At 40.8% G+C, this 12,029-nt stretch overlaps 1 protein-coding gene across 2 annotated transcripts in view; it reads right to left on the bottom strand.

Moving 5' to 3' along the window:
* The window catches only part of LOC106098466 (uncharacterized), a 36,118-nt gene extending 24,089 nt beyond the window's left edge, over nucleotides 1-12,029 (bottom strand). Inside the window, exons 1-7 of one of the 2 annotated variants that reach the window (XM_025907238.1) lie at nucleotides 11,907-12,029; nucleotides 6,763-6,936; nucleotides 6,565-6,685; nucleotides 6,116-6,359; nucleotides 2,652-2,744; nucleotides 2,084-2,249; nucleotides 395-466 (exon numbers count right to left, since the gene is read on the bottom strand). In XM_025907238.1, coding sequence (XP_025763023.1) covers nucleotides 395-466; nucleotides 2,084-2,249; nucleotides 2,652-2,744; nucleotides 6,116-6,301 — 517 coding nt within the window. In that variant the 5' untranslated portion in view covers nucleotides 6,302-6,359; nucleotides 6,565-6,685; nucleotides 6,763-6,936; nucleotides 11,907-12,029. Of the gene's footprint in view, nucleotides 1-394; nucleotides 467-2,083; nucleotides 2,250-2,651; nucleotides 2,745-6,115; nucleotides 6,686-6,762; nucleotides 6,937-11,906 lie in introns of both variants that reach the window. The other variant, XM_025907239.1, reaches the window with a different exon arrangement.

Genomic DNA, 12,029 nt, shown 5'->3' with positions numbered 1-12,029 from the left:
ATAAAAGCTGTTTCCTTGCTGATCTGCGGTGGAGGGAAAACTACTTAAAGAAGGGTTTTTTTTTTCCAGTTCATGAATCTGAACTGTATGGGGCATGTAAACCTGCTTTTGTCTTCGTTTCACAATTAGTTCTTTGAAAACTGTTTTTTAGAATACAGTTTCTTGGTACTGGCGAGGTGTGTTGTTGGCTCAGCTGCAGGGGAGGTGCGGCGCAGTAGTTTCAGGGGAAATGTGTGGAGTAAGCTGGAGCACGGATGAATGCTGGATGACATTTCAGCAAAGAGTCGCTATAAAGCTATTATAACAACCAAAGTGAATCACAAACTGTGTCTGACTATCTGTTGGGAACTCGTAGTGGCAATTTTGTGCTGAAAACATGCAAAACAATTCTCACCATATTTCTTCAGCTTTTCTACCTCCTGCCGGAGCTGCTCCATCTCCTGCTGTGCTGATTGCAGCTCAGGCTCTGAAAAACAAAAGAAGCTAGAGTAAGCACACAGTTCTCTGAACGAAGTTGGTGGTTAAGTTTTTGTTACAGGGGTCAAAACTTCAGTTTTATTTTAAGAGTCTGCTTTTGTGTTATACAAACAAGGCTAAAAGTCAGTTCCAGATTCAACTAAAGGTATGTGGCATTGTCTTTTCAAGCAGTCATGGCTGATTATTACTTTTGAGCTTCTGAAAATCTTGTAAATAAATTATATCTGCATTTGGACATGGGTGATTTATTGATTGATGTATTTATTTCTTTTTTTTTTTTAAAGATGATGATGATGATGATGATGTGTGTTGAATGACCCTCTGCCTTGTATGTGTATATTTTCTCTTTTATCCCAGGAGAGGCTCTAATGAGAATGAAATAAAGAATTCTGATGTGTTACTCACAACAACCAGTGTATCACACAGTACTTGTTAATTTTTCTTCAAATAATGCTTTGCTTGTGTATTGTTAGTGCAATTATTCCCCAGAGAGAGTATTTTTTAATCATTTGTTACATTACTTTTACATGAGATGAGCTGTCATGCCCACTGTGAACGACCATCTTTGAACAGAGGCAGTGGCTTACGACACCAACTGTCTGCCATCTATAATCCAGTTTTGAGATCCCTTCCCAGACGCCTTAACACCCACTCACATCCTGGGACATTTGACCTCAGTAAATCACATGATCGGGTGGGGCTAGACTTCACAATAGGTTCACCCGAAACTTTGGCTGACTGGGACCCACACCCGTTTTCACACCTTGGCTCATGTGATTAGGTAGAGGATGAACCTCTTGGGGACACTCCCATAGGGTTTAAAATCTGGGACTGTCCACCATTTGCTGTTAGAACTGAAGAAGCTTCTCGGATGAGAGGTGAAACATCTTCAAGGAAACTTAAAAAAGTACGGACGCCTTCTTTACAAGTTCCTTAGACTTCACAAAGAAATGTTCAGCCCCAACTTTGTGGGTGGAAACGGAGGCTGCAATGCTGCAAGCCTGACTGCTCATCACACCTTTGTTACCTTGGTATTTTTCCTCTACCTTGCACACAAGCTGAAGCCAGTTAATTATAGTGTGCAAGTAAAGACATGGGTGGAGGTTTTTTTATTTCTAATCGCCCATCTTGCAGATAACTAAACCAAACACGGTGGTACTGCAAGGCCAACATAATCACCTCAGGATTAAGTCACAGTGAACATCTACTCCAAATTCGAAGAAATTCCCTCAGGGCATTCCTGCAATATTTCCATGAATGGGAGGGACAAAATGCCTCCAGGAAAAGCTGCATTTAGCAGATCCATATAAACACAGAGACAATTGTGATTGCAAGCCACCATGAGAAATCAGTTTAAGAATGACAGCCTCTTTATAAATTGCTGATTAATACAGTGGCTTGCAAAAGTATTCGGCAGTTATTTATTTGTAAAAAAATGTTTGGAATCATGTATGATTTTCGTTCCACTTCTCACGTGTACACCACTTTGTGTTGGTCTTTCACGTGGAATTCCAATAAAATTGATTCATGTTTGTGGCTGTAATGTGACAAAATGTGGAAAAGTTCAAGGGGGCCGAATACTTTTGCAAGCCACTGTATCTCTCACCATGTGCTCTCTGGGTCAAATGAGCAGACTCCAGCTCATCAGTCAAACGCCGGATCTCATTGTGCGCCATTGCCAGCCGACGGGAGCCCTCCTCCAGGTCCCGCTCCAGCCGGGAGCATTCTCTCCCCAAACTGCTTTCCTGGCCAGCCAAAAATCTGGCCTCAGCCTGCGAATACAACACGCATCAACTTACTGCATGTCCAATACAGCAATAACTGACAAGCTCTAAAAGGAAGTAAGCAGGAGCAGGAACATATAGAGTAAATGTTTAGAGGTCCATGCAAGAATTGGACACCTTGAGAAGTGCAGTGTGTCAAGATGCATCAGTCGGGTAGTATCTTGAAATTCTTCTGCCATGCAAATTCCCTAACCTGTGCTCAGAACAGAGCTAAATAACACTGGAACAGAAAATAAGAGTGTGTAGTTAATGTGGATGCTGGTGAATGGCTAACATGCAAGATCTTTATGTTTACACATTATACAAAAATAAAGTCAGCATCAGTTCCTGAGAGCAATCTTAGTGTTTGTTAGTATTTAAAGGAGATGAGCAAACTAACGACATACATACAGGAATAAAAGTATGTTTGTTCTGTGAAGACTTGAGTCCAAAGAGTTTTTTCCATGCGCTCTGCCCATGACGTGGTGCCCCCTTGTGGGCAGCCTGTAGAATAACATTTGAAGACAGCATCACAGACTAGGACAGGGGTCTGCAACCTTTAACACCCAAAGAGCCACTTGGACCCGGTTTCCACGGAAAAGAAAACACTGGGAGCCGCAAATACTTTTTGAAATCTAAAATGAAGATAACACTGTATATATTGTTTGTTTGTTTTTTTACCTTTATGCTTTGTGTGAACAACTAAAGTAAGTAAGTAAAGTTTATTTATTAAGCGCTTTTCACAGACAGGCAGTGACAAAGTGCTGTACACAAATATTAAAATAAACAATACAATCAATAGACATTATACACAATGTAAAAGATCAAATGTAAATAATGTAAAATACGTAGATCAACAAAAGGCTTGTTTGAACAGAAAAGTTTTTAACTGCTTTTTAAAAGAATCCACAGAGCAACTAAGGTGTGTTGCTTATAAAATCCATGAAGTGCTACAGAGAAAATTACATTTTATTTATGTAAATAACACATTTTGTACTCTTAAAGAAATATAACAAAAGGAAAGACACCCAGCTGAACTAAAATGATCCATGTAGCAAACAAAAACTGTTATGAGCCGCCACCCTTATATCGCCTTTGGGCTTTTGGAGCCTTGACCTGACTTTTAAAAAGTAATTGGAAAAAAGCACTATGCTGCTGAAAAATGAAAAATATATATTTGCAAAGTTCTGCCTAAATATGTATTTTACCTGGTTAATGTGTGTGGCAGGGCGTGGTCTGCAGTGCCGCTGCATGCGGCACTGCAGGACGCACCTGAGCAGCACCCACAATCATGCCTCGCCGCCTTAAAGTCTGTGCTCTCTCTGCTGTTGTGTTGTCGGGCTGTGAGCTGAGACGCTACAGCCGGCTGTATGCGTACAGCAACCGTGTGTGAAAAGTAGTCAATAAAGACATGCTGAAAAGCGTGTTCATGCAAACATCGTCGGGTCTTCCGTGATATGTTTACAATAAGATTTATGGTCCCGAACCTCGGCGCACAGCGTCTGCAAATCGGGGCTTTCATCTTTACGCAGGACTGTAAGCTGGCATCTGTGAGGCATGAGCGGTGTTTGTTTTTAACATAGTTCACGGTGGAGAACAGCTGCCGATATAATGTGGATCCGAAGATCCATAATTGGCCTACCTGGGGTCGAAAGTCTCGATAAATGCACGGCGTTTCGGCGGGTACACCGGCTTCAGCGAGTGTGACGCTTATTTTGAGCGATGAAAAAATAATAAGATATAATTAGGGCCCGAGCACTGAGAGTGCGAAGGCCCTATTGTATCTGCTCCGTTTCTTCTTCTTATTATTATTATTCAGGCAAAACAAGGGCCTTTTTGAGGGCCTAAACATGCTCAAAAACTCATGAAATTTTGTACACATGCCAGGTCTGGTGAAAAATTTTGTATTTTAATGGTTTTACATATGAGCACTGAGAAATGGCTCTAGAGCGCCACCTATGCCTTGTTAAATGCAGCCCTACGACCACATCGTTTGAGCTACATGTATGAAATCTGGCACACATGTGTATCATGCCAAGACGGACATAAAAGTCTGTGGACCCATTGACGCAAACCCAACAGGAAGTCCGCAATTTAGAAGTGAAGGTGTCATTTTTGCTCTAATTTTGCCATTTCCATGCCTCGAACTTTTGCGAACTCCTTGGGATTTGGTCGTATAAGCTTCATCTTTGGTCAGTGTCAACTACACACCTGGGCCGTGTTAAATTGCGGAGCTTTTGAGTTTTCGCGATACGGTGAGGCCGTGGCGCCACGCGAATTTCGATGACTTGCCATGAAAATCTTATTGCCTCTCGTTCTATCATACATTGTCCGATCTGGACTAAAGAGCACACATATGATAAGGCTCCACCCCTGAACATATTTTAACTGTCATATTTGACATCAGGGACAGCGCCACCTAGTGGGAACAGGAAATGTCATGTTTTACACTTTGGGGTACAGTAGTTTGATGGGAGACATCTGCAGCCTCAAATTTCTCCATGAAAGCCTTAAGGAGTTGGTCTTGAGTTACAGTGAAAACTGTGACTTTTCGCGAAAGGGTGTGACCCCAGCAGCATGGCGAATATTGATTTCTCGCCATGAAGAAACAAATTAGTATAACTCAATGAAATCCAGACTTTACAGGCATGACGTCAGACCACTGAACAGATTGATGTGCCCATTGTCAGGAATACGCAGAGCGCCACCTAGTGGCAACAGGAAATGTCATGGCTTTAATTTTGTTGTACTGATTTTCACAGGTTCATCGTGGCCACCTCAAAAGCGGTGAATATCACCATCAGTCCTTCATGATGCTTCAGTGCGAAAATTGTGACTTTAAACTGAATGGCGCACCCTGGTGGCAACGCGGTTCACCATGAACAATGAAGTGGCTTTTGAGGGACTTGGAAAGTTTAAAAAGTCTTGAAATTTGGCCCACACCTCCAATGTGATAAAGGCTATCTTGTTATGTGATCATTTTTCATTGAATAGCGCAAAATGGCTCCACAGCGCCCCCTCGAAAATTTCAAAACAACAGCCCCTGCTCTGTGTTTTATGTATGACTCTGAAACCTGGTGAGCTTATAGGAGATATCAAGATGTACAAAAAAAGACTCTTGGAGCAATATCCCAAATCCAACAGGAAGTCAGCCATTTTAAAATTAATGTGTAATTTTGGCGACATTTTCCCCTCTTTTCAGGCACCGTATTTTGACGAACTCCTCCAAGGGATTTCATCAGATTGACGCGATCTCCAGTGCGTGGAATCTAAAGACCTTTGTGATGTTAAATTGCGAAGCTTTTTACGTTCAGGGAAACGGGGTGGTCATGGCGGCACGTGGAGTTTCAATCACTCGCCAAAAAGTAGTAATCTGCTGTCACTCAAAAACGCAATGTCCAGTCTCTCCCAAAGGTCGCAGGTGTGATGAGACTCAAGCTCGGAAATGTTTGATATGCCATTTGTCAGTAATGATAAGAGCGCCACCTAGTGGGACGACTATAATCATGATTGAATGAAATGAAATGTTAGCTGGTGGTTAAATGCGGATGTGCTGGTTTTAGGTGCTGAGCGTGGCTCCATGCGCGGGGGGTGCGAGGGCCCTCATAACATTGCTTGCAGCTTTAATTTTATTTTTATATTTCAAAATCACAATAATCTTCCAATTTAGAACTACAAGTTAAAAAAGAACTAAACACAAATAAAATACACTTCAGCTAAATACTTCTAATTTATTTTCCCAACCCACCCGGAGCCGCAAAATAAAGACTAAAGAGCTGCATGTGGCTCCGGAGCCGCGGGTTGCCGACCCCTGGACTAGGAAAACAATATGCATGTTGGCCATATGACACTGAATGTGATGTTCTTCCTCTAACCTGGGATACGCCGGTGCTCTTCACTTGTGCTCCTGTCCCCATATGATTGGCTGTGTTTCCATCACCCGTCACCTTGTCTGTAAGCTCACTTGACTCAAGCAGGGAAGCCCTCTCCACCAGGAGGTATGCCACCTGCTCACTGGGGCTGCTGTAAATCAATTCTATGAGACCCTGTTGGTACAGCATTTTAGCCACCTCGATTATCTGGGCATCTGACAGAGGAATTCGGTGAGTTGATTACTCCCTAAATTTGTGAGCAATCAAGTAAATACAGCATGTTTAGGATGATAAAAGAATAAGAAAGCGGAGTCCTTTAGCGTATGAGACTAAAACATCTCTGTCTTTAGAAATTTATGGGTAAATACCATCCAATAATGAGGCAACACTACATTAATTCTGCTCTTGAGTTACTGTAATCTGTATATTGTGTAGGTAAGAATTTTTCACACCCTGAAGTGATATTAGGTGCCGCAGCTGCTCCTTAAGGTGATCATTCTCTTCTTGTATCTCCTGAGCCAAAACATTTTTGTGCTCCGTGAAGAATCTGATCTGCTCCAGCGACTTGCGTACCTTACGCACAGAAAGGACAGATAACAGACTTTCTCTCTTATTGTCACATTCTGATATCTTCAGAGGGGATACCTTACCTCCGCCATTTCTGCTAAGTGCTGAGAGCGGTGGGTTTCCAGGTCTCTGGTCACTTTGCTGAGGCGGCTCATCGTGTGCTGAAGGGCACGCCATAGCAAACACAGCTGAGCTTCCTTTGAGGAGTCAGGAGGAAGACCTTCCTCTTTACACCAAGCAGAGATCTCCTCCAGCTGCTTTTAGTGACAGTGAAGGCAACATGTGGCTGAAAACTCAAAACTCAGTAACACCACGTTCTGGGAGATTTTTACTGTTTCCTGCTTCTTGAATTACTGAAAGATAAATTATGTATATGATAAGGTATTGTCACGGGTTCAAAATATTGGGGATGGATACAGGAGGAAAACCAAAATAACAACACTGGTCCGGCCGGGTCAAGTCAAACGATGATTTTAATGAACACACGTGTGGGAGATGAACACTGCACGCAGACAGCATCGATCTCTCTCCGAAAACCACACAACAATAGTTTTTATGAAAATCAGGGTATTGGAACGCCCCTCATGCGTAAAGTAGGTACAATACAATCAATGTTGACAACTTTTAACACATTAAAAGAACATCTTCTTCTTCCCGAGGCCAGATCCTTCCCAGTAATCTTCTAACTCTGCTTATCCCCTGGAACAAACAGTCTCTCCTGCAAGCATAATCAAACAGCTACAAGGCTTTGCAGATTGTTATTTAAATATTTGAACTCTCCCCTACACATGAGTTTAACTACTGCTTGTGTGTGTGCGTGTGTGCCTCGACCTCAGCATTCACTCTGTCTATAAGGACAGAGGCCAACTCTTCATGTGTGCAATAACCTAACTGAAACCATACATGTAATATGTTGAATAAATATTCTAATCAAATGCCACTACTCAAAGCTTAATAAAAGAATATAAATGAATAAAGGATCATGATGAATAACATGGTATATGTGTTTTGTAAGCATGTGCGGCCTTCTACGCTCTACGTCACTTCACTCAATAGATCAGCCAGACATCCTGCTGACTGTAGCTTTTAACCCTTACTGACGTGAGCACAACTCCATAATAAGCATCAAGCGGCAATATGTATAAAGATGATCATGGTTACACCTGCAATGAAAGATTATATGATTATACCAACACCTGTAAATAGAAGATTAACATGAGGTTATAACAATCACTGTAATACAAACGTTAATGTAATGTCAATAGCTTCAATAAATGCTTTAATGCAATGCTTATTATATGATTCTGATGCAATGATAAAATAACAGTAAAATATCCCTTCTCAGTATTTTTTTTAAAAGTCATTTTTCAGCCTGAGGATTGATGCTACAAGCTGCAGAGCAAAAAAACTGCAATAAAAGAATGAAGTTTGGAAGCAGACAGTTTTGCTCCAACACAAGACCGACTTTATTGTGCATCACTAAGGCCTGATTTAGACTACTGCAAGGCTACAGCGTAACCTATGCAAGTGGTCAACTTCACTGCCTGCATTTATGCTTGTTATGGACACACTGTAGGTTATGACACAGATTTCCCACTCAAGCATAAATTGGGCATAAGGTAGTTCTAGGTAAGGGCACAGCTCAGCCCAAAAACGCAGAGTGTCTTGCCTTTTTCTTTTACTTTAATCTGTGAAAAAAAGCAGCACAGAAAACACAAGTCCTGTTTTTAAGGTAGGATTTGGAGGGCAGCCCACAGCACAAAGCCTCCAAAGCCTGTTAAATCTCCTGGAGATGTTCTTTTATTGGCTCCTTTCTGACTGGCTGCAGTGCACTCAGAGTTCTAATTTTTCAATAAGATCAGTTTTATGGTATTCAATTGTTTTTGTATTATTCTAGAAATGCACTCAAATGGAAAGTCTTTGATATTTCTTCTAAAGAGATGAAGCGATTACATTCACATGTGAACTAGAAGGTGAGGCACTTTGTGATGATGTGGCATTTTATTTGGGTAAAAGAGTCGTGTGAAAAAAGAAATCTTTCCAGGAATCTAAACTAAATAAAATCTAAATACACACCTCCATGGTTCAGTAGCTTGTGATCCACTAATCTCAACAACATTGCTTTAGTTCTGTGAGGTCTGCAGGCATTTGTTTATGCTTAAGTCCTACCACACACAGCATTTCAATCAGGCTGAGGTGCAGACCTGCTGCTGTGCTTGAGATCATTGTCCTGTTTCATGATCCAACTGAATTCAAACTTTAATGGACAGATGTCCTCTGTCAAGTCTCTGCTGTGTGGCAGGTAGGAACTGAACCAAAAGTGCATGTCTTATAAGATAAGGTGTAAAACTCAAAACAGCTTTATTTTCGACGCCTTGCAAAAATGACAAACTTAACAAATTCAGGAACTAATTATCAGACAAGCAGTAACTTACAGGGAAAGCACACAGTTAAGCGAACAGGCAACAGGTGGAAGGTCAGCTGACACTAATCACGGCTAAATGAGACAAGGGAAGCAAAACTGAACATAATGTGCACAGGGTACCAAAACAAAACAGGAAGTAACAGAACATGGGAACAAAAACAGGGGCTTGACTCTGAGACAGAAAGGTAAACGAATATAGAGACCCAGGCAAAGACATGAAAGACATGACAGGAACAGCAGATAAACATGGAGACATGACTGACACTGAGACCCCCACAAAGACACAACAGCTTGATGCAGAAAGAAGACAAAACACAGACAATATAGACGTCATGCAGAAGACGAAACATAGATGAGACTGGGACAGAGCGGACACAGGAGGGAGCTAACATTATAACGAGCAACCAGGACTAGAGGCACAGAAACTCAGAAAGACAAATAATTAAACTAAATACCATATAGACACTAGAAGATAAATAACATCACATGTCCAAAAGAATATGAAAATATTTACACAAAAAAAATCAGACACAGGGGCCGTGACAGCCTCACACTTGACTTTAGAATACACTGGTATACATGCTGGTCCTGTGGCTGCAAAACAAGCCAAACCATCAACCGTCCACCACAGTTTAACAGCTGGTATGAGGTATCTGTGCTGATATCCTGTGTTTGGTTTGTGCCATGTAGGTCATTTTTGTGGTTTGTTCAGATGGATGGATATCTTTCTTTTGGGGTCCGTAGTTATAACAGTGTTATAACAGTGTTTCTAAGTGTCAAGAACCAGAATGATAAGTAGCTCCAAGACACATTAAAGAACAAGGCTGGCAGAAGGAGAAAAAGAAAAATTTCAAAGACGCTGAAAACTAATGAGAGATGTTTCTACAGACCTCAGAATAACTGCCAAGACACTCATAAATGACTTAACCATGTCAGCAATTGCTGTTCAAAAGAAGACAATCAATATAACCCTGCACAGGAATAGTCCACCAGGTCACAGATTAAGAAAAACTCCACTTCTGCAGGAGAGACACCTTCAAATCAGACTGAAATAAGTAAGGACAACCTGGAGAAAGATTATGCAAGCATGTCCTTTGGGCAGATGGGACAAAGCTACAGCTCTCTGGGCAATGTGACACTGTTTATGTTTGGAGCAAGAAGGGAGTCAGAAGGAAGCAACATTGTCCTCACAGTGAAACATGGTGGTGGAACTATTATGCTGTGATGATGCTGAAATTGAGAATCTAGTCAAAGTGCAAGGAAGAATCATGAAGAAAAAAGGATATGTGAAGATTTGGGAAGAAAACTTTAAGCTGTCAGCATTAAAACTGGGTCTAAGTCATCACTTTGTCTTCCAACACGACAACAACCCAAAACATACACCAAAGTGAACCTTACTGCTTGGCCTGCACAAAACCCTGCCTTTCAATCCCATTAAAAATCTGTGGGGTAAACTGAAGACAAAGGTCCATGCCAGAAGACCATCAAATCTGAATGATCTTGAGAGATTAGTCAAAGAAGAATGAGCTGGGATTGTTCAGGAGACGTGTGTGAGACCTGTTTACAGCTATAGCAAATAACTGCAGGCTGTTATCCAGCAAAAAAGGATACACAACTGCCTAATAATTTGACTGTAGTAGTTTTTGTGAAGCAATTTTGTTTCTTTGGGCAAAGTAAAGTTTTGAAAAGCTGTGTTAAAAATTCCTTGCTCTGTTTAACACCACAGGGAAATAAAATTTTGATAAGAGGGCTAATAATTCTGTCCTGTGCAGATGAATTTTTGACAAAGTAACCTTTTTAACCCTGTCATGCATGAATTATTTTATTCATCTTTAGGCATGAAAAGATGAATAAAAATACTTAAGAAAAAATTCCTGATTGAGGTTGTTATAATCCATGCATGACAGGGTTAAATAACAATAATTACAGTGAAACACTACATACATCTATAGTAACATTAAACGACCAGTGGGTGGCGGGGTATGGAGTAACACATCAGTGTCCAATGTAGTGGTTTATGTGCAAATATACCATCAACACTGACACAAATACAAGAAAACAGCCTTGGTCCACTGTAGTGACCACTATCCGTGAAAGGGTTAAGTATCCATAATGTATCCATGTAAAGATTAACTTTGAGATTAAAAATCTCTTATCCAAGAGAGTTATAACATAAAAGTTCTATAACTATAAAAAAAAGTGCGATAATCTAATTGTAGAAAAAAACATACAACCAATTTGTGAAGCGTGTTGATGTCTATTTACCAAAATTAACAAAGATATTAGACCTAAATCAAAATTTTTTGCCCTTACCGTCATTCATACTTTCATTTAAAAAAACAAAACACTGATGACACAAACCGCTGAGCGGAAACACGCAAGCGTAAGAACAAAGTTTTGAAGCAATGAGATTTGTTTTTATCAGTAATCTTTTTACCTGCAAGCTGTCTGTGCTGTGGTTACAGCTGTTACACAGACCTGTGTTTCATCCTGTGCAGACAGCCGACATTAACCGGACTGTTTAGGCAGAACCGCATTTTCTTCCTCGCTGTTTCTGTTGTTCAAAAACCTGACATGACTTAACGACAACTTTGCATATTTGTGCGTTAGTAACTCAGTCTAAACCTCTTTCAGACACTCGTGTTGAATATTTTCTAAAAGGAAGCTGTTTTAAAAGATTGATAAAGTATGTACAACTTCTACATTTGGTGTCTGCAGTCATATGAAAACGTCATAATAAGTTGGTGATATTTTATTTTTTGTTGTAATGTAAAGTCGCACGCGAAGAAAAGTTAACGATACCTCTGCTTGATCCATTTGTCCGTGGGTGAAGAAAAACAATTATGAAAAAAATCCCAGTCTCACGTTTTAGCCCTCATTTCACCGCGGCCAAGCGAGCCGTCATTTGTGAGCCGCGGTCTAGCC

Source organism: Oreochromis niloticus, linkage group LG5 (assembly GCF_001858045.2).
Source record: "Oreochromis niloticus isolate F11D_XX linkage group LG5, O_niloticus_UMD_NMBU, whole genome shotgun sequence".
NCBI classification, from domain to species: Eukaryota; Metazoa; Chordata; class Actinopteri; order Cichliformes; family Cichlidae; genus Oreochromis; species Oreochromis niloticus.
The sequence above is the reverse complement of the archived record's forward strand: the minus strand, read 5'-3'. Positions and strand labels throughout refer to the sequence as shown.